This window comes from Homalodisca vitripennis, chromosome X (genome assembly GCF_021130785.1).
Source record: "Homalodisca vitripennis isolate AUS2020 chromosome X, UT_GWSS_2.1, whole genome shotgun sequence".
Taxonomy (NCBI): domain Eukaryota; kingdom Metazoa; phylum Arthropoda; class Insecta; order Hemiptera; family Cicadellidae; genus Homalodisca; species Homalodisca vitripennis.
The window spans coordinates 106,156,265-106,182,674 of NC_060215.1; the positions used below are offsets into that span (position 1 = coordinate 106,156,265).

Consider the following 26,410-nt stretch of genomic DNA (forward strand, 5'->3'; position numbering starts at 1 on the left):
ACTGTCACAATTTATATCTAAACAAGGATAAAATAAAATGCCTAAGTTTTAAAACAAAACAACATAAACAAGCAAATTACTCCACTCATTGTATGCAATAAGAAGAATGCCTGATTTATGAAGTACTGACACCTTAAAACTTATCTATTTTTCTGACATTCGGTTATATATTACATACGGACTGTGTGTATACGGGGCTACTAAAAAAGAATATCTCAATGCAATGCTAAAAGTTTGAAAAAAGTCAGAACTATTTTAAAATTAAATTTGTTTAATCTGTCAAAGAACGTTTTAAAGAATTAAATACATTAACTTTATTTAAGCTACTAAATTTAGTAACTAAATTTAATATATTATGAATTTAAATTTTTGAAGCCATCATGTATGTTAAAGATCAAACATCCATCAGTAGCAGTAATGTGGTGCATCACTATGACACCAGATATAAATATGAATTTGTGATCCCTTGTCATCGTTTGGAGTTATACAAACAAAATACATTATATGTAGAAAATACATTTTTAAGATGAAACTTACAAAAATATAACCAAGTATGAAATTACCTTTTTTTCAACAAATGAAACTGCTTTCGTTAATAAAACTGATATTTTTAATTATAACGAATGTAAATTGAAATATACTCTCGACTTGACTTGTATTTTCCTAATTGTAGATATAGCAGGACAGTTTAGCCATATGTGCTCTGCTGATTCCTCCACTTCTCCATAAAGTCTGCATTCATAGGTCTGGCATAGGCCCAACTTCATAAGGTGTTTTCTAAGGGGGCCATGTCCTATCAGCATCCCTATTATCATTCATATCCTCCTTACTCTGATCTAGGAGAGATGCCCACCCTTTAGCATAAAGAGAGATAAACATTTTTGATTGTCTTATTCCTGAGGCCCTACTCCAATTAAAGTATCTTATCCTCTTTTCCCAATCTTTTTCAAGAACTTTGCTGTAGGAGAAAGCTATCCCGCAACCCGGCTCTGGCCCCACCATAAAGGACTCCACTCCCTTTTTGGCGATGGTATCTGCTTTTTCATTACCACGAATGCTCTCATGGCCCAACACCCAACCAAGTGTAATTCTATTTTCTTAGCCAGTTCTACCAGAGCATTCTTGCATTCCCAGACTGATTTTGAATCAAACGAATAGGTATCAAGTGCCTTCAGTGCAGCCTGGCTGTATACAACAGGACCTTTGCACCTCCCTTACTTAGAATTTTGTCCTCAGAATCTGAGACTTTTACAGAAGTCAATCAGATTTGAGGGCTCCTGTTCTCTGATGTCCTTGGGGCTGAGAAGATTTGCCCCTAGGAATATTTTCCTAATTGTAGATATAGCAGGACAGTTTAGCCATATTTTGGACATTGTCAAACTGTCCTGGGACAGCAGTTTGAACATCTGATATATAAAACACAGATTAGTAAGTTTTAGCCATTTTATTGCTTAACATAATCGTAATTACTAGTGCTAATGTAACTTTACATTAACAAATTTTAACTCTCCCAACAAAAAGCCCATTTTGGGGAAACGGTTTGCTTTCGTTTTCTATTTTGTCCATTGAAAGTTGAACACAATCCATCCATGCTTTCAACTTAATTAATTTCAATGAGCTGCCATTTTGTACTAGGTTGAGATAGAAAGCTCTAGTTTCCACTGTTCTTCTTCTTTTATCAAGACCTTTGAAATTAGGTGCCACTAAATAGGTCTTTATATTTAAAAATTTTTAGCCGCCCTCCCACCCTCACATTTCCAAGAAAGGTTTCCCGAGTTCCATCCCTATCAAAAATTAAACAGAGTGTATCCATACTTTTAACTCACACTGTATACAAAAATTTAGAGATTTGGTAGAGTTTTAATTTCAAATTTGTTAAAAACTGGTAAACACAATTCCCTAACCAAAACATTCATAATTGCTGTTAAAACTTTTTGTGCCATATATCATAACTCATATGGGAATAGCAAAATGCATAGTAAGCAGTTACTAGCACACCTACAGTAACATAGTTTCCTAGACTTCTATAAAGAAGAAAATTTACTTAGCATCTATTTACATAATTGCTCCACATGGCTATCCCAACTTAACCGACTATCAAGATGTAAACTCAACAACTTGACTAATTTTAAATATTTATGAATAGAATAGTCCAGTGAAAATATAAGCTTTTCAGTCTTCAGGTCATTTATGATTAATAGCATTATAGAACTATTTCTAAAGATTGATTCTCACATCTTACTAACTAATACAAATCTTTGTGGTGATTAAGAAGTGTGGTATCATCTGGTAATAAAGTTGATGAACAGGGAACATTAGAAGGAAAGTAATTTACAGTTATAATAAATAATAGACGTCCAAGGACAGACCCCTGTGAAATTCCAGATTCCACCCATCTGAAATCTGGTTTACTTTTGCTCTAAATTACAATTTGTTCTCTGTCACTTAATATGATAGAAGTAGTATGATATTAATAACTTCAGCTCCTTGTCTCTAATACTATAATTTTTAGTTGAATTTTAGTTGAAATGTTATTAAGTACTCCCTTTTTTGTTATCATTTCTTGAAATTATGCATATAATCCAGCATGATCTGATAGATGGGGTTTTACTACTTAAAAATTAACTTTCTTTCAATCGATGATTTCAGTGCACTTCTGCGTTTTAGTACCCTCCATAGCTCACCGGATCTGTAAATATAACATGTAGCAAGATATCTAGAAATATATCTCATTTATAGACTTAATTTTGCATCAAAATTCATCTTTACAGACATAAGAATGAGGTCTATGATAGTGCATGTTCAACCATGGAAATTGGCTGTGTACGATTAAAGCCTATATCGCTCAGTAGGCTGACACAGTTTCTCTTTTGCCTGCCGGAGGTTTCTAAAAATTGCATTTCCATATGATTGTCTATCTGTCTATCTATCCACAGGACATTTCGAGAACGAAATGAGCTTTAGATTGGAAATTTTTCATGCAACCTCATTAAAGTCTGTTGCAAGATACAGATACTTCTGTGGCGTACTCCTTCCTTGTTTTATACAAATGGAACTTTATTATAATTCAGATCTTAACTCATTGAGTAAAAATTAACTATTCCACTACCACAACATATCCCCTAATGCATGTTCAAAAGCTGACACAACACTGATCACAGATTCTCCATCATTGTTTCTCGAAACAGCATGGAAGAGGTTGTGAAAGCAGGATAATAAGACCCCATCCCTATCTCCTGCCCATGCCTGCCGGTCAATGTGACGTGAGAGGACGTGATCGAGCTAGCATTTTATCGTTGGACACCAGGCCGGATATCGGAGGTGTTGGATATCACAGAGCAGTACTATGTATTCTTTATGAGCACTGAGCTAGTTAAGGCAATGGAGTTAGAAGAACTAAAGACTGCCACAGGAAGTCGGTATGCTCAACAATGCTTGCCATATATTTTGCAGTATTTAAACATTAGGTACTCTATCTAATTCTACAACATGAAAACATTGCATCTAACACTACTGCACAAAATTTAGATTTTTTTTAAAAGGAAATTGCACCAAAAGATAACAAATTCAATTTATTTACTTGATCCTGTTGTGTGTGAATCCTAATTGTTCTTTGACTTAACAATTGCACAGTAGTGGCTTTCATTTTTTAAATGGTGTTACTTTTTTCTGGTCATAGCAGGGATTTCTGTTCTATTGTAAGGACACTAGTTCATAAAAAAAGTCAAGATGCAGTACGATTCATATAATACTAATCCATTTATGACAAAAAAAAATACAAAACACAGTATTGTATGTTTAAAAACAATATTCTCATTTTTACCTTTAACATTTTTTAAACGTATTTTTATTAAATTTATTTACTCAAATATTAATTTCAATTACTAGATCAAAATTACACAAATCATATACATTGTGAAGCTCCATGACTGATTACTGTTAAATATCAGGCTAAAGCTAGAGAATGTTAACTTCAATGGTCTTATGACAGCCTTGGTGTGGGGGGAGGGCTGCATGATACATCAAGTCAAAATGTTCTTTTACTTCATGGATAGTCATCATATATCTTACAGTAGTGACTCACCTAAAATGTCTTGTTGAGGCATCCAATTTGCAGTCTTCACGTTATTGGGAAGGCTCTCGTGCTTCCATCCAGTCTTCCACAACACTCTCTGAGGCAGCTTTTGGAAAGCTTTTGTGAACATGTCGAAGAACTCTTTTCCAAGAACATGATCCGGTACGACAGATCCCAAGCTGAAATAGATCACACCATCCTTGGCATCATCTATGAACTTCTTCATATCCTGTCAAGATTATTCAACAGTTAGTTGCATTAGAGAATTCTACTTGAATTTCATAGAGAAAAACTGATGTTGGAATACCACTTTGCTTGATTTCATGAATAATAAATACAAATAATTTCAAGGTTCCATAAATTTCCTTGAGCTAAAACATGATTATTTTAAAATGATAGTTTCTATTAAAACTTTTAATTTATTTCCTAACACATATAATACTTTATATAAAGACAGAAAACATTACGTACATTTGCAAGTGATCAAAAGTTGTTCAAAACAAAATAAACCGAATTAAAGGCAAGTTTAATAAAATTTAAGGTCTTCCTGATATTTCTTGCCACACCATACAGGCTGTGCATCTGAGGCTTCACTTATAACATGGAGCTAAAGTTTAAAACTGTGTTATAAACAGAAACTCATTTCAAATATAAAAATGTTTCAATTCAGAAACACAGATTTTGAGTGTCTCAATGCTGATGAATGGTTAAAAATAACTGTTAAAACTAATGGTTAAATGGGCAGGAGGTCTCAACTCCGGGCCCAACTGCGGGTACCAAGGCGGGGGAGGGGTCGGCCAAACGCCCCAGAGGCACCTGGATCACCCCACCCTCCGCTGAGGGGCCCGCAAAGAAGGCTAGGAGGGAAACCCAGAAGCCCGAAGCCCACGATCCCGAGGCCTCTGGTAGCACACCCAAGGCTACCTACAGAGAGGTCGCAGCGATCAAAATGGCCATAGCCCTCGAAGGCTACCCGGAGGCGAAGCTTAGTGCAGAGCAAGGAGAAGCCATCGAGGACGCAATTATGAAAGAAATCCAACCCCTGGAGGATAGTTCCGTTCCATCGTTTGCGGGCACCTACCTAGAGAAAGGTGTTTTAATTGCTTCCTGCATCAACGAGCACACCAAACTTTGGCTGGAAGAAGTTATTCAAAGAATAAAACCTCTGGGAGATGACATCTCTCTGAGAGTGGGTCTGCGTAAGGACATCTTGAGGTCCACTAGGGTGTTTTTCAGAGCTCACCCGAAGCTTCTGAAGAAGACACCTGAAAAGGTACTTGAAATGTTCAAAAAGCAGAATCCCAACCTAAATGTAAACGAGTGGAAAATCCTTCCATCCAAGCCAGATCCGAAAGGTTACGGATTCGTCTGTTTCCTGGACGAGGTCTGCTACAAGGCTGTGAAGGCTTCCAACTATAGAGCCAACCTAGGACTCTGGCAGGTCTCAATTGTCTCCTCGACAGTCAAGGACAATGCCACGAGTTCTACAAATCAACCTCCAGCACAGTAGGGCTGCCTCGGCAGCCTTCTGCCAGTTCTTCCTCCAGGAGGGATTTGATCTGGCATTGATTCAAGAACCATGGCTTCACCAAGGGAGAGTGGCGGGCCTAAATGAAACCAAAGGTAAGTTAATTTACTGTACCTCTCTAAGGAATGTCAGGACCTGCATCCTGTTGAAGAGAGGCTTGGATTTTCTAACCCTCAACGAATTCTGGATGGGGCAGCACCAACACTAACCCCAGAGGTGAGGCACTTTTACAATTTCTTCTAAGTAGGGACCTATTTATATGTAATAAAGGTAACCGCCCTACGTTCGCAACACGAATTAGACAAGAAGTTATTGATATAACAATCTGAACACAAGGTATACTTGGAATGGTTGATAAGTGGCACGTAAGCGAAGAGGCCTCATTATCGGATCACAGGTATATCCGCTTCAACTTTTTTTTTTTTTTTTTTTTTTTTTTTTCCTTTAATATCATGTTCATTGAGAACAGAAATGGTGTCAATTATACATAGTCATAATTCAAATCACATAGAGATACAAATTATACATTTGTAAATGAGTCAGTGAAATGTTTTAACAGATAAAGCGTTCTTTGGAATCGGTTTAGTCATGTTGAAGGAACTCGTTGATGGAGTAAAATGGACGTTCGGCCAACCAGCTGTGAAGTCTTGATTTCAGCTTGCTTCCACTTTCTGTTCTTATGTCCCTTGGTAGACGGTTGAAGAATTTAGCACCTTTATATGTGGTTTTTTTCTCATATTGAGTGAGGCGATGTGCTGGGAGGTTGTAGAGGTTGGCATTATGTGTGCAGTAGGTGTGTAGATCCGATCCTCTCAAGAGATCTTCTCCATCCACGTACATCACAACTTCTTTGATGTAGAGTCCAACAATCGTTAAGATATTTAATGATTTAAATGCTTCCCTGCAGCTGTCAAGTCGTTGCAGTCCGGCTAAAGTTCTGACTGCCTTTTTTTGAATGACCAGGATTTTCTCGATGTTTTCTGCAGAAGCTGCACCCCAGACGGCAAGGCCATACCTTAAGTGTGTTTCGAAGAGTGCAAAATATGCAGTTCTTGCTGTTGCTAGGTCACTAATGGCCTTAATTTGTTTAATTGCATAGACACTAGTGTTTAATTTTTTACAAAGATTTTCTATGTGTGGGGTCCAGCATAACATGTTGTCTAGAGTTATGCCTAGAAATTTCACTTGGCTTTCCAAGGTGACGCCTGGTATCTGTGGTACATCTTCGTTTCGGTGCCCAAATCCAACTTGGTTAGTTTTTGTAGGGTTGACGACCAGGTCATTGTTATGGCAGTACTGATAGGCCATGTTAAGAGCTATGTATGCGGTAACGGCTAATTTATCAGTTGTTTTGTCATTTAGTAACAGTGTCGTATCATCCGCATACATGATGGTAAAACAGTGGTCCTGAAGAAGTTGGGGCATGTCATTAGTGAATAAAACGAAGAGGACTGGGCCCAGCACAGAGCCTTGAGGTACGCCACGGGTTACTGGCAATGTATTTGATTGCACATGTTTGGTAATGCCATTTTCTGTGTGCTTGAGCTCCACCAGTTGGTGTCGTCCAGTTAGGTAGCTTTTGAACCAGTCTTTGGCTTTCCCTGATATGCCTAAGGCTTCCAGTTTTGTTATAATGAGGTCATGGCTCAAGCAGTCGAATGCCTTTGAAAAATCTAAAAAAAAGTGCAGTAGAGAGTTTTCGCTGTTCGAGGTCGTCAATAACAGATTCTATGAGTTTAATCATGGCTGTTGTTGTTGACTTGCCCTTAATAAAGCCATGCTGTGCGTTTGTGAGGAGACAGTTTTCGTTGCAGTATGTCAGGAGTCTTTTAAGGACTATTCTTTCACATAGCTTTGAAAATGTTGATATTAGGGAGATCGGTCGATAGTTGCTAGCAGTGGCTGGGCAACCCTTTTTGTGTTTTGGATACACCTTGGAGATTTTCATTCCTGATGGAAAAAGTCCTTGATCAAACGATTTATTGAATATAACTACCAGTGGTGTGCTAAGTTCATTGATACAGTGCTTTAAAAGTTTTGGTGATATTTCATCATTGCCGGAAGAACTTTTTGGTTTGAGATGTTTTACTATTTCTTTAATTTCTTGGTCATTAGTGTGAGGCAGGGTTGAGAATGTGTGATTTAATGTTTTTTGTGAATGGGCTATTGCATTTGATCTCTTTTTATTACTTTTTAAGGTTTCCTCCGCGATGCTGGTAAAGAATTTGTTTAGGTGGTCTGCAATTTTTCCTGCATCTCGGACTATTTCACCTTCTATTTGGAGATTTATTTCATGTGACTGTTTTTTCTTGACTCTTACATTGTTTATAACATCCCAAACAGCCTTGGACTTGTTGTCAGAATCATTAATGTAATTTTTAGATGCCTCCTTTCTTAATGACTTAAGCCTCAAGTCATATGTTTTTTTCACTTCAGCGGCTTGTCTCTTGTCGTTAGGGTCTCCTGTTACTTCATAATGATTTAGAGCTTTTAGGTAACTGTTTTTTAGTTTTAAAGCATCTGCATCTGCGAAGTGTTTGGGTTTAAGTCTGTGTTTTTGCCTTTTCTTTATTTTAGGGCAGGCCGTGTTGAAGGATAGGGACAGTTTAGCGCTAAAAATATTATATGCTTCTTCTGTTGTCGGGGCATAGATGACAACTTGCAAGATGAGGCTGCAGAGGTCCTCTATCGCAATCCCAGGAGGACTGACTGGTTGGGATATAAGTCTGACCTTCAGTCACAGTTGGGATCGGTAGGCGGAAGGGTGCGATGCTTCACAGACATAGATCAGATAGCTTCTGACCTGCAGAATGCTATAATCAATAGCTTCCACGACAATTGTCCATTGCGACGGGGGAAGAGTCGAACCAATACTAAGTGGTGGACTGCGGACCTCGCTCGCAAAAGGGCTAATGTCAGGAAGATGTACAATCAATGCAAAAGGAGCCGTATCTGGGAGTCCTATCATAGAGCTCTAACAGAATACAGCCTAGCAATTAAAAAGGCAAAACAAAGTTCCTGGAGGCAGTTTACACAGAAGGTAAATGAGTTAAGCGCGGCAGCTAGACTGCAACGTTTACTAGCCTCAGGTCCAACCGGTCACTTGGGATCTTTAAGGTCCCAGGGAGGTCAACAAACTTCCGGGTCTAGTGATAGCCTCAAACTTCTCCTTGAGACTCACTTCCCTGATTATATCTTTGAGAATGACGACACTGGAACGTCTGGTAACCATGAGGCAGGCTCACGGCCAAGAGCTTATCGTGGTAGCTGGGCCATTGCCAGAAGGATTGTCACTCTCTCTAGGGCCATTGCCAGAAGGATTGTCACTCTCTCTAAAGTCAAATGGGCAATTTCTAAATTTGCCCCTTTCAAATCTGCAGGAGGGGATGGAATCTTTCCGGCCCTGCTTCAACAAGGGCCGGAGAATCTCCTTACCCTTCTATGTGAACTATTCAGGGCGAGCCTAGCTTATGGGTACATACCACAAGTCTGGCATCTCAACAGGGTGGTCTTCATCCCTAAAAAAGGGAGAGCGGACTATTCTGTCCCTAAATCTTTTCGTCCCATCAGTTTATCTTCGTTTCTACTGAAAACATTAGAAAGACTGGTGGAGAGGCACCTGAGAAAGGGAGTTCTCTCAGACACTCCCCTTCATCGCAACCAACATGCATACCAGCAAGGCAAATCCTGTGAATCAGCACTGCACCAACTAGTCAGTAGGATTGAGGATAGCCTGTCCGCCAAGGAATTGGCATTGTGCACCTTCATAGACATTGAAGGAGCTTTTGACAATGCTAAATTCACTGCGATGGTAAGTGGAGCACAGCGACGTGGCCTCGAGCCAGCTCTGTGCCGGTGGCTTAGGGCCATGCTGTGCTCCAGACGGATCAGGGCCGATCTCAATGAAGAATCGCTTGTGATCGCACCCACAAGGGGATGTCCTCAAGGAGGCATCCTGTCACCTCTACTTTGGAATCTAGTAGTAGATGGTCTACTTGAGGACCTTACTAACAATGGAATCTATGTCCAAGGATATGCAGACGACATAGTCCTTATGGTACAGGGAAAATATACAAATGTTGTTGTTGATATCATGAATACCAACCTTCAACATGTACACAACTGATGTCAGGGAGAGGGACTGAAAGTAAATCCCTCTGACAGTAGTTGTACCATTCACTAGGAAAAAGAACCTAGAGTCTCTTTCTAGGTTGAAACTCGCATCCACACAGCTTGAGTGGTCAAAGACAGTCAAATATTTAGGACTGACTCTAGACCATAAGCTTACGTGGAATGATCATCTTAACAATATCCTGCACAAAGCAAAGTGGGCGCTCATGACGTCCAGGAGACTTGCAGGAATCTCATGGGGCGTAAATCCCCATATAGCACTATGGCTTTACAAAGCAGTTGTAAGGCCTCAAATCACTTATGGTTCATTAGTCTGGTGGACAAAGGTGAATCAGGTAACTGCCAAAGCCAAGCTTGAAAGCTTACAAAGGCTTGGCACAATCTTTGCAACCGGAGCATTCAGGAGCAGTCCCTCAGCGACCCTCGAGGTGGCTTTAGGACTTCTACCTCTTGATGTCCATATAAAAGCTGAAGCGCGTAAGTCAGCTTATCGGCTGATGGATGCTGGCTTGTGGAGGAATGGCACGTCTAACGCGAGCCATGGCGCCATCACTGAAGCTGTAAACCCAAGCGCTATTCTCGAAATGGTCTCCGACATAATGAGAACGGAGTTCGTATTCAATAAGCCATTCTCTGTTGACTTCTACTCCAGAGATGAGTGGAAATCGCAAGATAACATCCCAACAATAAGAAAGAGCTTTGTCTGGTACACGGATGGCTCGCTTATTAAGGGTAGAACTGGATATGGAGTGTTTAGTCAATCCCCTAGAACTGCCCTTTGCGGGAGTTTGGGTCGGAACTGCTCCATATTTCAAGCCGAAATCTATGGTATCCTAGCCTGTGCCAACCTAGGCCTCACCAGAAGGTACCAGGGAATGAACATCTGTATAATGTCAGACAGTCAGGCAGCTCTTAAAGCTCTTGACTCCAACAGCATTTCATCCAGGCTTGTGTGGGAGTGCTTTAACACTCTCTGCAAGCTTGGATCACGCAACTTTGTGCGGCTTGGTTGGGTACCGGGCCACACAGGCATAGGTGGCAACGAATGCGCCGACAGGCTTGCCAAAAGCGGAGCAAGCATGCCATACACCGGTCCAGAACCGAGTTGTGGTATAAGCAAGTCAGCCGCTTACCAAAGTATAAACAAATGGTCCAGGAAGACACACCGCTTGCGGTGGCAGAGTCACCAAGGACAAGCACTCGGCAAAAGACTGCTTGCTGATTCTAGCTCCGGCTTCACCAGATGGCTGATGGGGCTGGGCAGGGATCGGGTTAAGCAAGTGATTGCCTTGATCACTGGACATGGCCACTTCAGGAAACACCTAAACACTCTAGGTTTACGAAATGAGGACTCGGAGTGTAGACTCTGCAATAAGTCTGAAGAGACTGCAAAACACATAATACTGGACTGTAAGAGACTGGGAGCAAGGAGAAGGGCTCTTTTCGGTGATAAACAACCAGGCGACGAACCAGATGCTAGTATTGGGGAAAAGCTTCTTAGCCTAATTAAGGGCACAAAGATAGGCTTACCCCTCTAACATCAAAGGGACACACAATAAGCTCAGGTTGACGTGTGAGGATCTGTGAATCCACCCCAATACCCCAAAGAAAAAAAAGAAAAAAAAAAAAAAAAAAAAAAAAAAAAAGGTTAAATGTAAATAATAAATCATTTCACAATTTTTATTTAACAATTAGGAATAAAATCTAAGTTTCTGAATTGAGACATACTTTGATTTTAGACTAGTTCCTATTTATAGCACAGTTTTAATCTCTAGCATCATGTTATAAACAGAACCTCAAATGTGCGACCAGCAGCTAACCTGTGTGCCCTCTTAAGCATGAACTTGGCACTCACTTACGTAGGCTTTGCCTCACAGAAGACTGTCATGTTTCATGCAGAATATCTTTTTCAGTTCAAAACAGCTAATTCATGCATTGCTAGAATAAACTCTTATATAGATATTAAAAGTTTAACTTGTTGATAGGAACGTTAATCAGTCTATAGCTTCTGTTAATTCTACTTACCGCTGGAAGAGGCTTCTTTTCCTTAGAAAGATGTATTCCCCCGATGGGAATCATGTTGGGAGTATATGGCTGAGCATAATGTACATAAGGGTGTCCATTAGTCATGAACAAAGAGATGTTGTAAATCAAATCTGACACTGGTGGCATTGTAGGGTCTTTGAAAGTTTCCTTCAGCATTACGTCTACTTTCGGAGTGTATATCGTGTAGTAGAAGATTAAGGAACTAAAAATTGAAATAGTATTGCAAAACCTCTCAAAGAAAGACATGTGATCAGAAGAAGAAAACGCCATGTCTGGAATGTATGAGATAGATAAAGGATTCCCAGCAGCTTTGTTGACGACACTAAACGAATTAAATGGCTGAAGACAGATCACGGGAGCCTTGAATTTATGGCCAAATCCAAGGAATGCTTCTTGAGTGAATAGTGCTTCTATAATCACAAGGTCAAATTGTTCATTGGACTCAATAAGTTCTTTTATTTTCTTATCACTGAAGGTTTGTGCAGATAGATCCATTCCCAACCACAGAAAAATGGGCATTCCAATTGATGGAAGATTCATGAACATCTCTAACATTTCTCTTGTCACTATAAAAAAAACATTTAATTGGTTAATTAAATGCATTTCCTTGATTAACTAAATTTATTATAATTTATTTAAATCATTATAATTAAAACTATTAAAAAAGTACACTTTTAACATTTTCAAACATTGAAATTCATATTAACACGTTTTTCCAAAGTTAAACCGTTTCCCTAGTTTTTCTTCTAGTATCAGACTGGATGCTATATGTTGACAAAGAAAACAGGCTGTAGTTAAATTTCAAATAAAGTAATAAAATAACATAGGATAACCATGCAGATTAAAACACAGAAATAAATCACTCAACAGTAGAGATTTCCTTTCTAAAACTTTTATTTGCAGTAATACTTTGTTTTTCCCTGAAGGGGAGGGTTAAAATTAACAAGAATTTTTCTACGCTTTGAAATATAGAGATAAAATATCACGTAGAAAACATAAAAGTTCAAGGAAAATAGAAGTACTCCATTTATCAAAAAATTCAAATAAGTGAATTTTTATTTACCAAGGTGCAGATTGATTAGTAAAAATATGATCTTACTGCTTTTGTCTGGAGGTTGGATGTTCTCCATGACGACATCGGTATAGTTGGCCATCGGTTTATCAAGTTTGTAGGGAGAGTAGTTGACAATGTGGTGCCCTCTGGCTGCCAGAGCTTTCAAGACGGCCTGGAACAGCCCATGGTGACTCTTTCCAGAGATGGGGAACACAGAGAGGATCCGAGCGCTTTCAACAGCTGAGGCCAGCATCAATATAGGAATCAGCAGCCTCATTTTCAAGACTGTAACATAACACATCTTTTCTCAATCTGGCCATTTTCTTGAGTACTACACTTCTCTTTTCAATTGTTAATAAACACGCTTGAAATTTTGAGTGAATGTTACTACTGCTCCTGTATAAATAGAAGGGATATACAGTGGCTATTTGTGGTAACTATGCAAGTTGTGTTTGCTTTAAATGAAAATTTTTTTCTACAGACTAGAAGTTGTGCTTATTTCTTTTCCAAGCAAATTACTCCAGTTTTTCTCCTTTCCCTCATCACCCCACAGCACAATCAGGTTTACAGATAATAAACTGTTATTAAAAAGGCCCAAAAAAGGCACATCAAGATTTAATATTATGTAGTTAAGTAATACAATTATACAGTAAACCATCTGAAAATAGTTAATAATACAACTAATGACAATCAGATTGCTATAAAAAAGATATGTTACAAGTATTAATTTTGGCACTACTTATATTACATGTTTGAATGAGCTTAGCATAGGACATGGCTGATCACACAATTACACTACATTTTGATATATTGACTGGCATATTTTTCCGCTAACAAAAGAATCTATTATTAAAAACCCAATCGTTGGGTCGAAGACACTGGACTTTAGATCTGAGTTGAAAGAACACAGGTCTATTGAAATCTTCTTTTTCAACTCCATCAAGACAAACTTTTATCATTACGAAGGCTAAAAGATGAAATTACTGAGTTACCTTTCCTTTAATTTTTATTTATACATAGTATGTTATCATATTTTTATACTTAAAAATACCCAAATTCTTTTCTTTGATAGAAATTTCAGCATGAATCTAACACCAGAACTAAAAACAGTTTTATGTATCGTATTCGTAATACTGCAGCTTATGTCATAGTCATGATTTTGGCATGAGTTTTCAGCTACCTTGAAGTTAACATGAAAATCTTTTAGTTAAAAAATGAATTGTTTAAATATATAAGGAATAAAACGTTTAGGTAAAATAGATTACTAATTTTCTAATTATTGATAATGAAATCATTTAGTCTATTTCTTTCATTTCGTAAGGGTGTTTATAATAATAAACTATTTGAATTAAAATTAAATGTTTAATCAACACGAAACACACATTACATTAAAATAACATATTTTTTACTCATTCATTTTCAACCATTTGATTTGGTTTAGTGATTCGGGGGTAATTCTTTCTGGAAACTTTACAAAAGATATACAATAATAAATTAATACAGAATACTCTAAACCAATTGTATCAAAATTGGAAATAATACCAACTATTATTCATCTTCAATCAATCTTTGTAATTATATGTTTTAATACATAACTCAAAACTTACAAACAATAAATTTATAATAAAATAAAACAGTTATTAAGAATAAACAAATGTCTAGAACTCCTAATTTTCTTCAATGAAATCCAAACTTTAAATTAAAGCATCAAATATACCTAAATGTTATAGTAATTATATATTTTTAATATTAATTTTAACATAAGGCCACTTCCTAAAATGTCTTATAATATACCAAGGAGTTTAAAAATCACACTATTAATATAAATTTAAATTTAGATTAGAAAATTCCAGCTGATAACTACTAAAAATGTATTGTATGTTTACTGTTATTCTTTGTTTGTATACACTATTCTTATATCCTTTTTAAGAACAACATTATGTTGAAATATTAAAGTATTATAAATTAAATCAATGTAATTGCTATAAAATGTTTATAATCATTACAGATAAAAGAACTAAAATTAATTATAAAAAGGTTTTATAAGATCATAAAGCATCTGGGGGATGTGGTTTTTAAAGGTATTTAAAAGATTTTAATAAAATCACTTTCAATATGTAAATGTTTGCATTAACCTCTAAAAGTTAAAATTATCTAATAAATTTAAAATTACCATTACAAAATTGTATCAAAATGTTAAAAACAACACAAAAAATTGAAATGAAATCAATGCCTGTTACAGGAACCGAATCACAACTCACAAGATGGTGATTAGTGGTTGTATGACTGGTGGTGGCTGACCAAAAACTGATGGGTCATTATTTCGTAAGAGGAGAGCAAATAACAAAGAACTGAGTACACAACTACAGAGCACAGTAGGATTTGGAGAGCCTCTCAAGGCCACAACTGATGGTCAAGTAGATGGAAGTGGGGGGGGGGGGGGTATAGTTATAGTCAGTAGATGTCTTAGACAAGAATAGATATGACTGCCAATTTAAACGGTGACTGTTATTTCATGTAAAGTCACTGTCATAATAGGGTACAATTTAAATTCTATATACGTATATTTTGAATACTTATAGTTATGAACTAAAAAACAGTTTAGGTTTAAGTTATGCTAACTGATTTTTCTAGATTTTTTTAAAATCATAAAATGTTTTATACTTGTTGGCAGTAAAATTTGTCATATACAAAGGATTTCAAAATATAAAATTATATTTTGAGGTGTTGTTAAACTAACTACAATCATAAGACTTGTAACCTTGGACAAAGAACTAGGAAAATGTTTATAATATGGGAACTTACATATTTTGTTCAAACATATTTTGTTTTACATGTTCAGTGTAATATGATTTAAAAATATAGTTTATTAATTTTCTAAAAGATTATATTTTAGAAATAGTTGCAACAACTTGAACACCTGAAAGAAAATATTTTTATGACAAAGTTCTCAATATTAGATTATACTGAATTTTAACAGTTAAATTTTTAACCAATAAAGAAAGAGTTATCGGTAATCCATCAGTCATTGTTTGGATCAATGTTATTCTAAATTTTCTTACAACTTCCCTTACAGTTACAACAGTTCCCTGGTTGACTAAAAAAAGTATTATTACTAATAGTATTGTATGTGATAAAAGCCAGTTAAAAATGAAGCACAATAGAGTATAATGAGTATAATTAAATAATAATACAAGAAAGTAAATCAAATTATGTCTGGTTATGAAGCAATACATAGCTATGAAACTTACAGGAAGTAAATTTTTATATTTATAAATACAGTACGAGTACATTACATTCATTCATGAAATACTGAATAAAAAAATAATTGTAATTTAGAACTGAATGGACTTGCCAAATAACGTAAATCTGGAATATTGAATTTTTAGATAGATATTATTGAAATTATGATATGCTGGCATTATTTGCCAACAGGTATCTACCAAATATGTTAAGCTTGGGTTATCACTGGCAAAATATTGTGTGTTTTCTACTTTGTAGTGGAAGATGTGGCAAATTATTGCTGAAAAAATATTGTAACATTCATTTCTAGACAGCATTGCAGTGGAGAGAGAATGTCATTCTTCCACATTCATTTTTTGAGCATATTTTGAATTGGTTTAGTTAAAAAAGTCAGTGCAGATTTAAAATTACTTTTCAAATTCCATTAAATAATTTATTGTTTTATTTTAAGTTAAAACTGTGTCTAGTCTTAATTACATATATAGTTTGTTTCCATTTTTCATACTTAGCGTACCTATTGTTGCGTGTGCTATTTTGTTTTCTTGAGTTTTGTTTATTGATGTACCTTAGCTGTATTAATATAAAAAAAGACATGTTCATATTTCTTTAACAAAAAGTTACATTGTTTTATTTTTATTTTCATGTCAATTGTGTCTACAACTAAGGAGCGATGTTTGTGTTTGTGCTTAAGGTATAAATGATGTTTATATAATTTTACTATTGTACATATTTTCAAGAAAATAAATAATTTTTCTATTCTATTTTTTTCTATACCTTAAGACCGTTTGAACGTAAATACAGTCAAATTTGCAAAGAAGCAACGGGTATTTACTGAGGACTGAAGAAGTTCCTCTCATTGCTATGGAAGGGAGTTCATTCCAGTAATAAATAAAAAACCATTGTTATCCATTTTTCATCTCAACAAAAATCTGCCATCAATGTCAGCTACAAGAATATTTAATTATGCACACTTTCTCTCAGGCTTCAATTACAGTATATAGTACAGAAGATCAGATGAACACTGTAACACAAAAATTTTATGTCCGGTTCCCTATTGAATATAGTACAAAGGCCATGGATGATTGCAGTTATTTTTAAATTGGTCAACTTCAATCTTTACTTGTTGATAGTAAAATTATTGCGGAAGAAACTGCTAAAGATGGGTATTTATCACCAGTTTTAGACACTCTAAAAATGGCAAATCTGTAGAACAGTTTGGATATCATAACAGTGAACTAGGACTACAAGACGGGTATACTTCAAAAGGCTGGAGATACTTGTACCAAGGAAACTTCAACAGCAAGTTCTAAATGAATTGCATATAGGACATCCTGCCATTGTACGAATGAAAGCTCTACCTAGAAGTCACTGTACATGGAAAATTATTGATAAAGTTGCATCGAAGAAGTTGCACAGCCTTGTAAACAGTGTTTTCTCAAATAAAATATATCAGCCAAGGAAATCAGTCACCTTTGACAGACTTCAAAAGGCCATGGGACAGGATTCACATTGATTTTGCGGGTCCTAATAATGATCAATACTATTTTATTGTAGTGAATGCTTTTTCCAAGTGGGTCGAAGTCATACCAATGAGGTTTACATCGACAAATTGTTGTGTTAAGGAATTGTGGAAACTGTTTACCACATTTGGACTCTCTGCTATATTAATCTAAGATAATGGTGCCCAATTCACATCACATATTTTTAAACTATTCCTGAAGGAAAATAGTGTAATTCACAAAACTACTGCCCCTTATCATCCATCATCAAATGTCCAAACGGAGAGATTCGTGCAAACGGTTAATAATTTATTGAGTGCTATGCACAATGAAGAAGGGAAAACTGAAACGAACCTAAATTATTTACTTATGCAACTAAGGCAGACTGTAAACTCGACTAATTCAACATCATACCAGCTAGTGTTTGGTAGACCTGTCAGAACACATCTTGCACTGTTAAACCCAAGAGAAAAACAGGAAGAGAATAATGTAACAATTGCTGGCAGATATTTTAAAATTGACAACAGAGTACAAGCTTTTTCTTCTTCTTATTCTATGGGGTGGCCTATTGCCATACACTTAAACTTCAAGGACATTTTGCACACCCCGGAAACACACCATGAGGCCGACCAGTCTAAGGTTTCAACAGTTCTACAAACCACTGAAAACAACCGATCAGGTCCTCCAGGGGAAATTCGCCACCCTTCTCTAAACTACCAAAGATGGCGTACCGCTCCCTTGCTATTGCAGGGCAGTAAAAGAGCAGGTGTTCAGCAGTTTCCTCCGGCTCATCACATTCTACAGAGCGGATCCTCCCGAAGGATAACAACTCTGTGAAGATGCTTCCTCAGGTGACCATGACCCGTAATCAGACCCATAACCTGATAAGACACCGATCTACTTAGTGATAGAAGGTCAGACGCCACCCTAGGGGAATCAAGAATCAAGAATCTTTATTGTCGGCCCACAATAACTGCATTGACAATGTCATCAGATGGTTTATACATATACACTGTATAACACCAACATTAAAGAATAAAATAATACATACTACATACTTATAGTAAATAGTACAAGTCACAAAGCATAAAAACTAAAAGAAGAAATTGTCTACAGTACAAGAAAGCATTTCGTCTACTGTACAAAAAGCTTTTTGTTTTAACCATTTGAGCAAAGCATTTTTAAATTTTGTGCAAGAAACATCTTTGGCCATTAAAGGTAACTTATTTCATCTAATATGATAACACATGTTTTATTTTGTTGAAGCTTTTTTCTCACTTTGGAATCTTAAGGTTTATCCTTTTGCAATAATTAATTTAGTGGAAAACATTTAGAATCCAGATCTTTAATAAACTTACTGTGATAGTTAACAAGTTCTAGAAAAGTTCTCAGTTCACTTACATTAGTTGGACGTTTGTTGCTTATTATTGCTTTAACCTTTTCTTGCGTCTTGTGGAGTACATGTTCATCTAACTTGTGTCCCAAGTATTCTATACTTTTCTGGAAAAACCTGTACAAGTCTCGGTTAAGTTTTAAGTTTTTGCTTCTCAGACGTTCAAGTACAATATTAAGTTTTGTAAGAAGATCTTCTGGAGAACTTCCTTGAACGATTATATCACCAGAGAAGCACTGTACATTGGAAATTCCTTGTAACGTTTTTTCCATGAATCTTTGCCAAATAGAAGGAGTAACCTTCACACTAAACATAAGTCTGTTGACCCTGCATAATCCATTTTGTGTGCTTAAAGTTTGCATTTTATTGCTTTCCTCAGACAAGTTCATATGAAGGTAGACATTGCTTATGTCAAGAGTACAAAATAACTAGCCAGCACTCATTTACGCAAATATATCCTCGATTCTGGGAATAGGATATTTTTCATCCTTTATGACTTATTAATTTTCACCTTGTAGTCATCACAGATCCTGACATTCCATGTTCAACCTTTTTAAGAATTCCAGCATCTTCTAAACTTTTGAGTTCCTTCTCAACTTTGTCTTTCAGTGCATAAGGCACTATTCTAGGCCTTATGAATAACTTGGTATCTTCAATAATTCTGAAATGTGTACTTTTAACAGGAATTGATCCGATGCTGTTTTTAAAAACATCTTTGAACAATAAGATATATAATAATAATTCAATAATTTATCTAGTCCAGTAGGTTTTGCTACACGGTAAGCTTTGATTTCAACCCAGTCAAGTTTTATTTCCTTTAATCGATTTCTCCTAAAAATTGGCTCCATAGTCTGATTGATTAAGTACAGTTTACCTACAAAAAGTTGTTTTTTGTATATACATTTGACAAAAACAACTCCTCTACGTTTTATTAACTCGCCTGTGTATGTCTTCAGATGAAAACATTTGTAGAAACAATCCTATTCTGTAAGTTAAGGTTCTTTAAATCTTTGTAGGATAATAGTACTTAAAGCTGCCCCTTTATCCAGTTCCATTGATATTGATCTTTTTTCAATATAAATTGATACAATAAATTTGTCATTATTGTAATCAGGTAGTTTATAAATTTCATGTTCATCTTGGTCTTTACTCTCGTTCATTGCCTCTTGATGCATATGTCTTTGTAACTTGTTTTTACTTTGCAAACATACATTTTGTAAGATAGCTTGTCACATCTGTTACACTTTGTGTCAATATGTTTACATTTATTTGCCCTGTGTTTGGTTGACCCGCACCTATAACATTCTCCTTCAAGTTTATCGAATTCTAATCTATGTGAGCCTGATTTTGATGTGGTTACCTGATACACTTTGTATGTATCAGATTTTTGTGCATTAGCATGGTCCGAGTTTTTTTTTTTAACTAAGCCAGAGGTGGACATGAGCCTGTTTTCAGATTTTTCCAACTCCATAAAATAGCCAACTGCACTACATCTTTGTATGACATTTTAGTTTGATTTTGCAATAGTTTGTTTCTAAATCACTATCATGCAACCCCTAATAAATTGCAGATACAAAAACATTTCTGCAACACAATTTCCACATAGACAGTCAACATCTCAATTTACTGTCATTTTTTAAAGTTATGGAAAAATCATTTATACTTACAAAATCTTGTTGTGTTCTTGTGATTAACCCTTTAAGGACCATAAGAAACGTGGCATGAAAAAAAAGTTTTTATTCTTGTAAAGCATATTGCAGTTATGTAACTAAACTGTTTATTTGTATTTAAAATAATTAGTACACCTAGTTTTTTTATATATATCATGGGACAAATGTGTCCCTACGGACGGTAACGGAACTTGACAAAGATACTGCAATGGCATATATTTGTCCCAAGCGGACTGTAGTAAAACCTAGTAAATTGAGTAGTTCACTATATTTCTGTAATTTTACAAGTCTTTGTAGGTTTATTTAGGTGATTGAAGTAAATATTATTTAAGAAAAAGTTGTTTTATTTACAAAATTATGAAATTACAAAACTTACTCATCAATATACATGTTCGAAAACTTGTCAGTTTATTATAAAAAATAACAATAGAACATTGTTCTTATGTTGATCAGTGAAACTGTTCAAAGCACTTTCTTTCATTGATAAAGCATAAATGAACTTGACATATTACACATATACAGTTTGTTCGGTTTTCTACTTTGTTCTTGGCACATTCAACACATCGACGTCTGATATTTGTCTTTTTCATTATATGTTCTGGCTTATAATGAGGGTCTAATTTTAGATTTCCTTGACAATGGAGTATTGGGAAGTGAACGCATTCTATGTGTGTAGTCACCAATTAGACATCGTGCTATCATTTGTCGGTACTCAAGAGATGTAACAGCTTTTGAGCTCTCATTCTTGTTTTATGTCAAATAAACGTTCACTAACAGAATCCATCTCACAAACTTCAATTCAATACCCTAACTAACTAGTAAGAAGAATAAAATGGATAACCTCAAAATCTATTTGCCAAACTGAAGGAAACTGTAGTCAGCTGTTCTCAATAATGCTAGCCAACCTAATTCCCTCAGAGTCCATAGGGACATATGTGTCCCAACAAAAAAAAATGTGTAATTATGAGCAAATAAAAAATAATATTATCAGATATTCTTCCTAAATATATTGGTCATGTTGTATTATGATAATACATCAAAGCAATTCATCAAAATTTGCATTAAGAAAGTTTGTGCAAAAAAATAATAAAACTAAGAAACACATTTATAATTATATTGCATAATTAGATATTTTTAATCAAATAAAGGAGACTTTGTTTTTACAGTGGGAATATTTTTTAAATGTATTTCTAAGCTTTTTGAATTGATAATAATTAATATTTATGAATATTAACTTGACTGGCATATAGAAAACAAATATTTATTCTGGGGACACATGTGTCCCTTGGTCCTTAAAGGGTTAACTTGTGCTGTAACGCCCATACACTTGGTTTGGGTTCAACAGAAATTTTCAACAACATTGCCAGCTCAGTATCACTTTTGTCAAGAGGGTCTCAAGGTGCGCAAATGTCATATAAGTGTTGATGTAGTTGAGGTGAAAGTGCATGCAAAAATGTGTAAACTTTTCATTAAGGATCTAATTTGTTAGATTTAAGATGCAAGAAAACTTCTAGCCTTCTTATGAAATTTGTAAGTTTAATCTTGTTGAATAGCTATAAAGTTCAAACTAGCCACATAAGGTAAATATGGATTAGAATTTTGATGTTTACCATTTAAAAACATACTAGGCAATAAGTAACTTGTAACATGTTGTTTAGAGTAGTTTTCAGGTGCAGATACTCATCCTCAATAGTACATCTGTAATTTAATTCACCATCTATTTTACTCTCATTAATTAACGAATCGATTTCATCCTGCATCTTCTGATATCGATCCCAATATTCTTCTATTATTTCAACTCTTGCCTTAACCTCATTTGTCCTTAGAGTACTCTCCAGCATTTGTTTTGCTTTCGTAAATTGTCTTTTTAAAATAGCTCTCATTTTGAATAGCCTTGGTAGTTCTTCTTTCATGAGTTCCTCATTATTATCACTAGTTCTCCTCGTCACCATTTTATATCTTACTTAAAAGTTTAAATAAAACACATTAAAAACTACAATAAACAACATTTTATAAGGTAACTTAGTGCCTAGTATGTTATCAAATGGTAAACATGAAAGTTCTAATTCACATTTAACTAGTTCTAAATAATACACCAGAGAAGATGCAAATCAAGTGCCTCCCCAAGTTATAAAAGTATTTCTTGAGGGATAGCACATATAACCCTTCTGGCTCATCTTGCCGGCCAGTTCTTATCAAATCTGGGTGAAAGTACCTGGTTTTATTTTTACCATCAAACCCATCACTCTTCCTACCAGGCACCTGGTATAATCTAATAATGTGCCTATAAGTTATTGCAGTGCCTTGCCAAGCTATTTTGGACATTCTTTCGCCTTGCATTCAGGGACTCTTGTACCATGAACGTTCTCACTAATTGTCCTGTAATCCAGGTGGCCAATCATTTAAGACCCCTAGACAGCTCATTAGCAAAGATGACTCTAAGATCCTGAGCATGCTTGGTAACATGAACAAGAAGCTAAACATCCAAGACTATAAAGGTATCTGTGTCAAACCTATATTTGTCTGACAAGATGACTTTGTACTTGATGCCATAAAAGCAGCAAGATACAGGGTACGCCTGGGCCCTGTAACCCATGTTGCAGGAAGGGGAAGCCTCCTCATGTCTTCTAACATTAAATTGTCTGGGGTGTTCTTTTTCAAACTATCAATATTTATATTACCTAGAAGTAAAAAGAATTTCTTGTGTGCATGTCTATGGTCCACGATGTGTGGCATATGTTCAGGCCATTTCTTATATTTCCACCAGGAGGGCGATATACACCATGGATATATAGTTGCTTTCTCTTGACCTTAATGTAAGCCGTTGCTGCCTAAAGAGAAGTTCTTCGCAAAAATGTTCAATTTCAATGGCATATTGTGTGTCAGATTGTTCTCACAATACATAGTGGTACCTCCTAGTTTGGGTTTAGTTCTACTGAAGATACCAAATTGTAGCCATGTATTTTGATATTTGTAATTTCATTTTGTTGCAAACCAAGTAGGATTACTAGACTAGGGAATATTTCATTGAGTACATAGTTTAATCTATCAACATTGTTTGAGATCCCCTTAACGTTTTGATGAAGTATTGTCAAGTGTTCATTTCGATTTTTTTGCAGTCTAAATTATATTTTTCATTTTCTGCCGTTGAGGTATTCGGTGAGTTATCAATGTTGGTAGGGTATTCTACAGATGTATTAAACTGAGTTGATACTGAGTTTATTATTTTGACATAGTCTGAGCTATTATAGGACCGATACTTTTTTATCAGCTCTTTGTACAAGCTAATGTTTTTGTTAAAGAAGGTTTCATAGTCCTTATAAAAGTATTTCTTGAGGGATAGCACATATAACCCTTCTGGCTCGTCTTTTATTTTTGGATGTTAGAGGTAAGCTTTTTTTGCAGTCCAAATGAAGATTTACTGGTTGTGTCATTTTAACTTCTGGTGCTAGAGAGGATGGGACTTTCATTATGTGTATTTGTGCTTTGCTTTTTGCAACTAGCAGCGATACAATAAATATATTACCCTTTCTCATTTTATTAACATTGTTCTTTGTGATTGAAGCAGCAAGGTTTGTTAATGTGCTTATCGAACTTATAAGTTTTTTAGGACTTTGTCTGGCTCTCCATATTAATATTTTGTTCATTATTTTTAGTCAGGGTTTGTCTAACTCTCCCTAATGAGTTCAGTTTTTCTTTTTTTTCTTTTTTCTTTTTGATTTTTAAATTGGTTTTGTAGTAATTTCATTTGTTGTTCCACTTTATCTTGCTGGATGTTTAACTGTGCACTTTGTAGGGGGAGGGACAAAGAGCTGTTTAGTGTTTCAGTGTGATTGGTTTGCTATTCTGCATTTTTATTAGTTGTACTGTCTTTGGTTTTTTAAAAGTTATTATTTTTAATTTCTGTGTTTAACTGTTTTATTGTTTCCTTTATTTGTAGCATTTCATTTGCATATCTGCAGATAGCTTTTTCTTTTTTCTGGTCTTGTTCCTCAAAAATCTAGTTGTATTGGCAAGTCCATCTCTTTTGATAACTTGTTTTCCAGCTGGTACATAGTATCTATGAGGTATGCCATTCTACTAAATACCACACAACCTAGTTTTTTTTCTAAATCCATAAAATAATTTTCCTTATGAAATAAATTAATAGCCAGCAGCACTAGTTTTGGAGATGTTCAAAATGGGAGAGTATCAAAGAGTTAAAAATATTGATCGATAATTTTTGTTCTAAAATCATCAATTTTTAGCTTAACAAACTAAAAACCAAACATCAGAGATCAAATTTATAGTGTTCGTATTATATCACAAAGCATGCATTGACACCAACTTTCAAATAGAAAACTTATGCACTATCTTGTCAGTATAAACCCAGCTGAAGGCTTGTAATACCACTAAAACAATCGGGTGAAGTTAGAAAATCAGTATTTATTCCTTCTCTTCAGCACAAATTGTGGCAGGTTGTTCCGATTCTGACCAGCCCTATTTAGGGAGAGCTTCCTTAGTACCCCCTAGCATAAGTAATACCCAGAGCTGTAAGATCACACTGGGAAGGGGGGTTCTTATTCAGTGGATAGATACGGTTATGTCACAGAACTAGTACACCCTCACTTTCAGGAGATGCTTATTGAGTGACTGAACACAGTGCCATAACACTGGACGAGCCCTATGTCCAGCGGGATCTAATTAGACACTACTATATTTTTATTACAGTCCATTATAAAAATAGCTTTGTTTTTTGTTTGAATATCAGAGTATTGTTAGTTTAAATTATGTTCTATACATAGTCTCAAAGCAGAGAGTTGAAATAGTTATAAAGAAATCAAGTATATAACAAAACAATCTACTAAGATGACAACAATGCCAACATGCATAATGGACCAATTCTGGCCACAGACAGGAATCAAATTAAGCACAGCTGACTGAAAATAATAAGATAGGAATCATTTCAAGTATTATTATATTAGACACAACTGTTCTAGTGTTTAAATACTCATATTTATTGCTATTACTTATTTATTGCTATCATCAGTTCTTTTGTTATTATTTATTTATTGTTATTGTTTATTTGCTTCTCTATCTACTCAATGCTATTTTTAATATTATTATTTAATTATACCAAAATAATGTTATTCTTTGATTATAATCACAGTGTACACACTTGTTTAATTCTGCTGTTTAGTTATACGGAAATATTCTTATAATTTATTAACAGTTTTAAATATTGAGCACAAAAAATCAATTTGAAACATTCTTTTGAATAATATACACTGGCTATGTTATTTCTGTTCTGCTCTATCAATAAAAAACTAGTACATTAGAATAGTGTCTTATTTAGTTAAATTTTACTATTCATTTAACCTGTAACAACCTAGTGGTGCGATGTGAATACATGAATATGGGCATTATTTTCTCTCTAGTTTAGAACACTGACTGAATAACCTGGACTGATAAGGGTAATATTATGTAGTATATCACTTGTTTAAACCATAACAGCCTAGTGGTGCCATCTGAATATCAGTAAGTACAGCATTTACTCTCTAGTTAACAACTCTGGATTTCCTTGGCTGATAAAGTTTAATGCTACTTCTATTCCACTTTAATTTTTCTCTGTTCTACTACTTCTATTCAAATTCTGTGTTGGCAAAGTCTATTGTGACAAAATTGTTATCTAATGACAAATAAAGAATCTTGAATCTGTATTCCTGAACTGGTCTGTCTGCTGTAATGTTATGTTAGAAAACAGTATCTACACAAGAGAATACCAAACATTG

General features: G+C 35.3%; 1 protein-coding gene across 6 annotated transcripts in view; it reads right to left on the bottom strand.

Moving 5' to 3' along the window:
• LOC124369783 (UDP-glycosyltransferase UGT5-like) overlaps positions 1-26,410 on the bottom strand; it is a 60,229-nt gene that overhangs the window by 11,782 nt on the left and 22,037 nt on the right. For 4 of the 6 annotated variants that reach the window (XM_046827875.1, XM_046827874.1, XM_046827876.1 and 1 more), the window contains 3 exons: positions 12,880-13,119; positions 11,760-12,346; positions 4,085-4,304 (listed from right to left, as the gene is read on the bottom strand). In XM_046827875.1, coding sequence (XP_046683831.1) covers positions 4,085-4,304; positions 11,760-12,346; positions 12,880-13,111 — 1,039 coding nt within the window. In that variant the 5' untranslated portion in view covers positions 13,112-13,119. Of the gene's footprint in view, positions 1-4,084; positions 4,305-11,759; positions 12,347-12,879; positions 13,120-15,007; positions 15,252-26,410 lie in introns of those variants that run through there. The other 2 variants (XM_046827872.1, XM_046827873.1) reach the window with 2 other exon arrangements.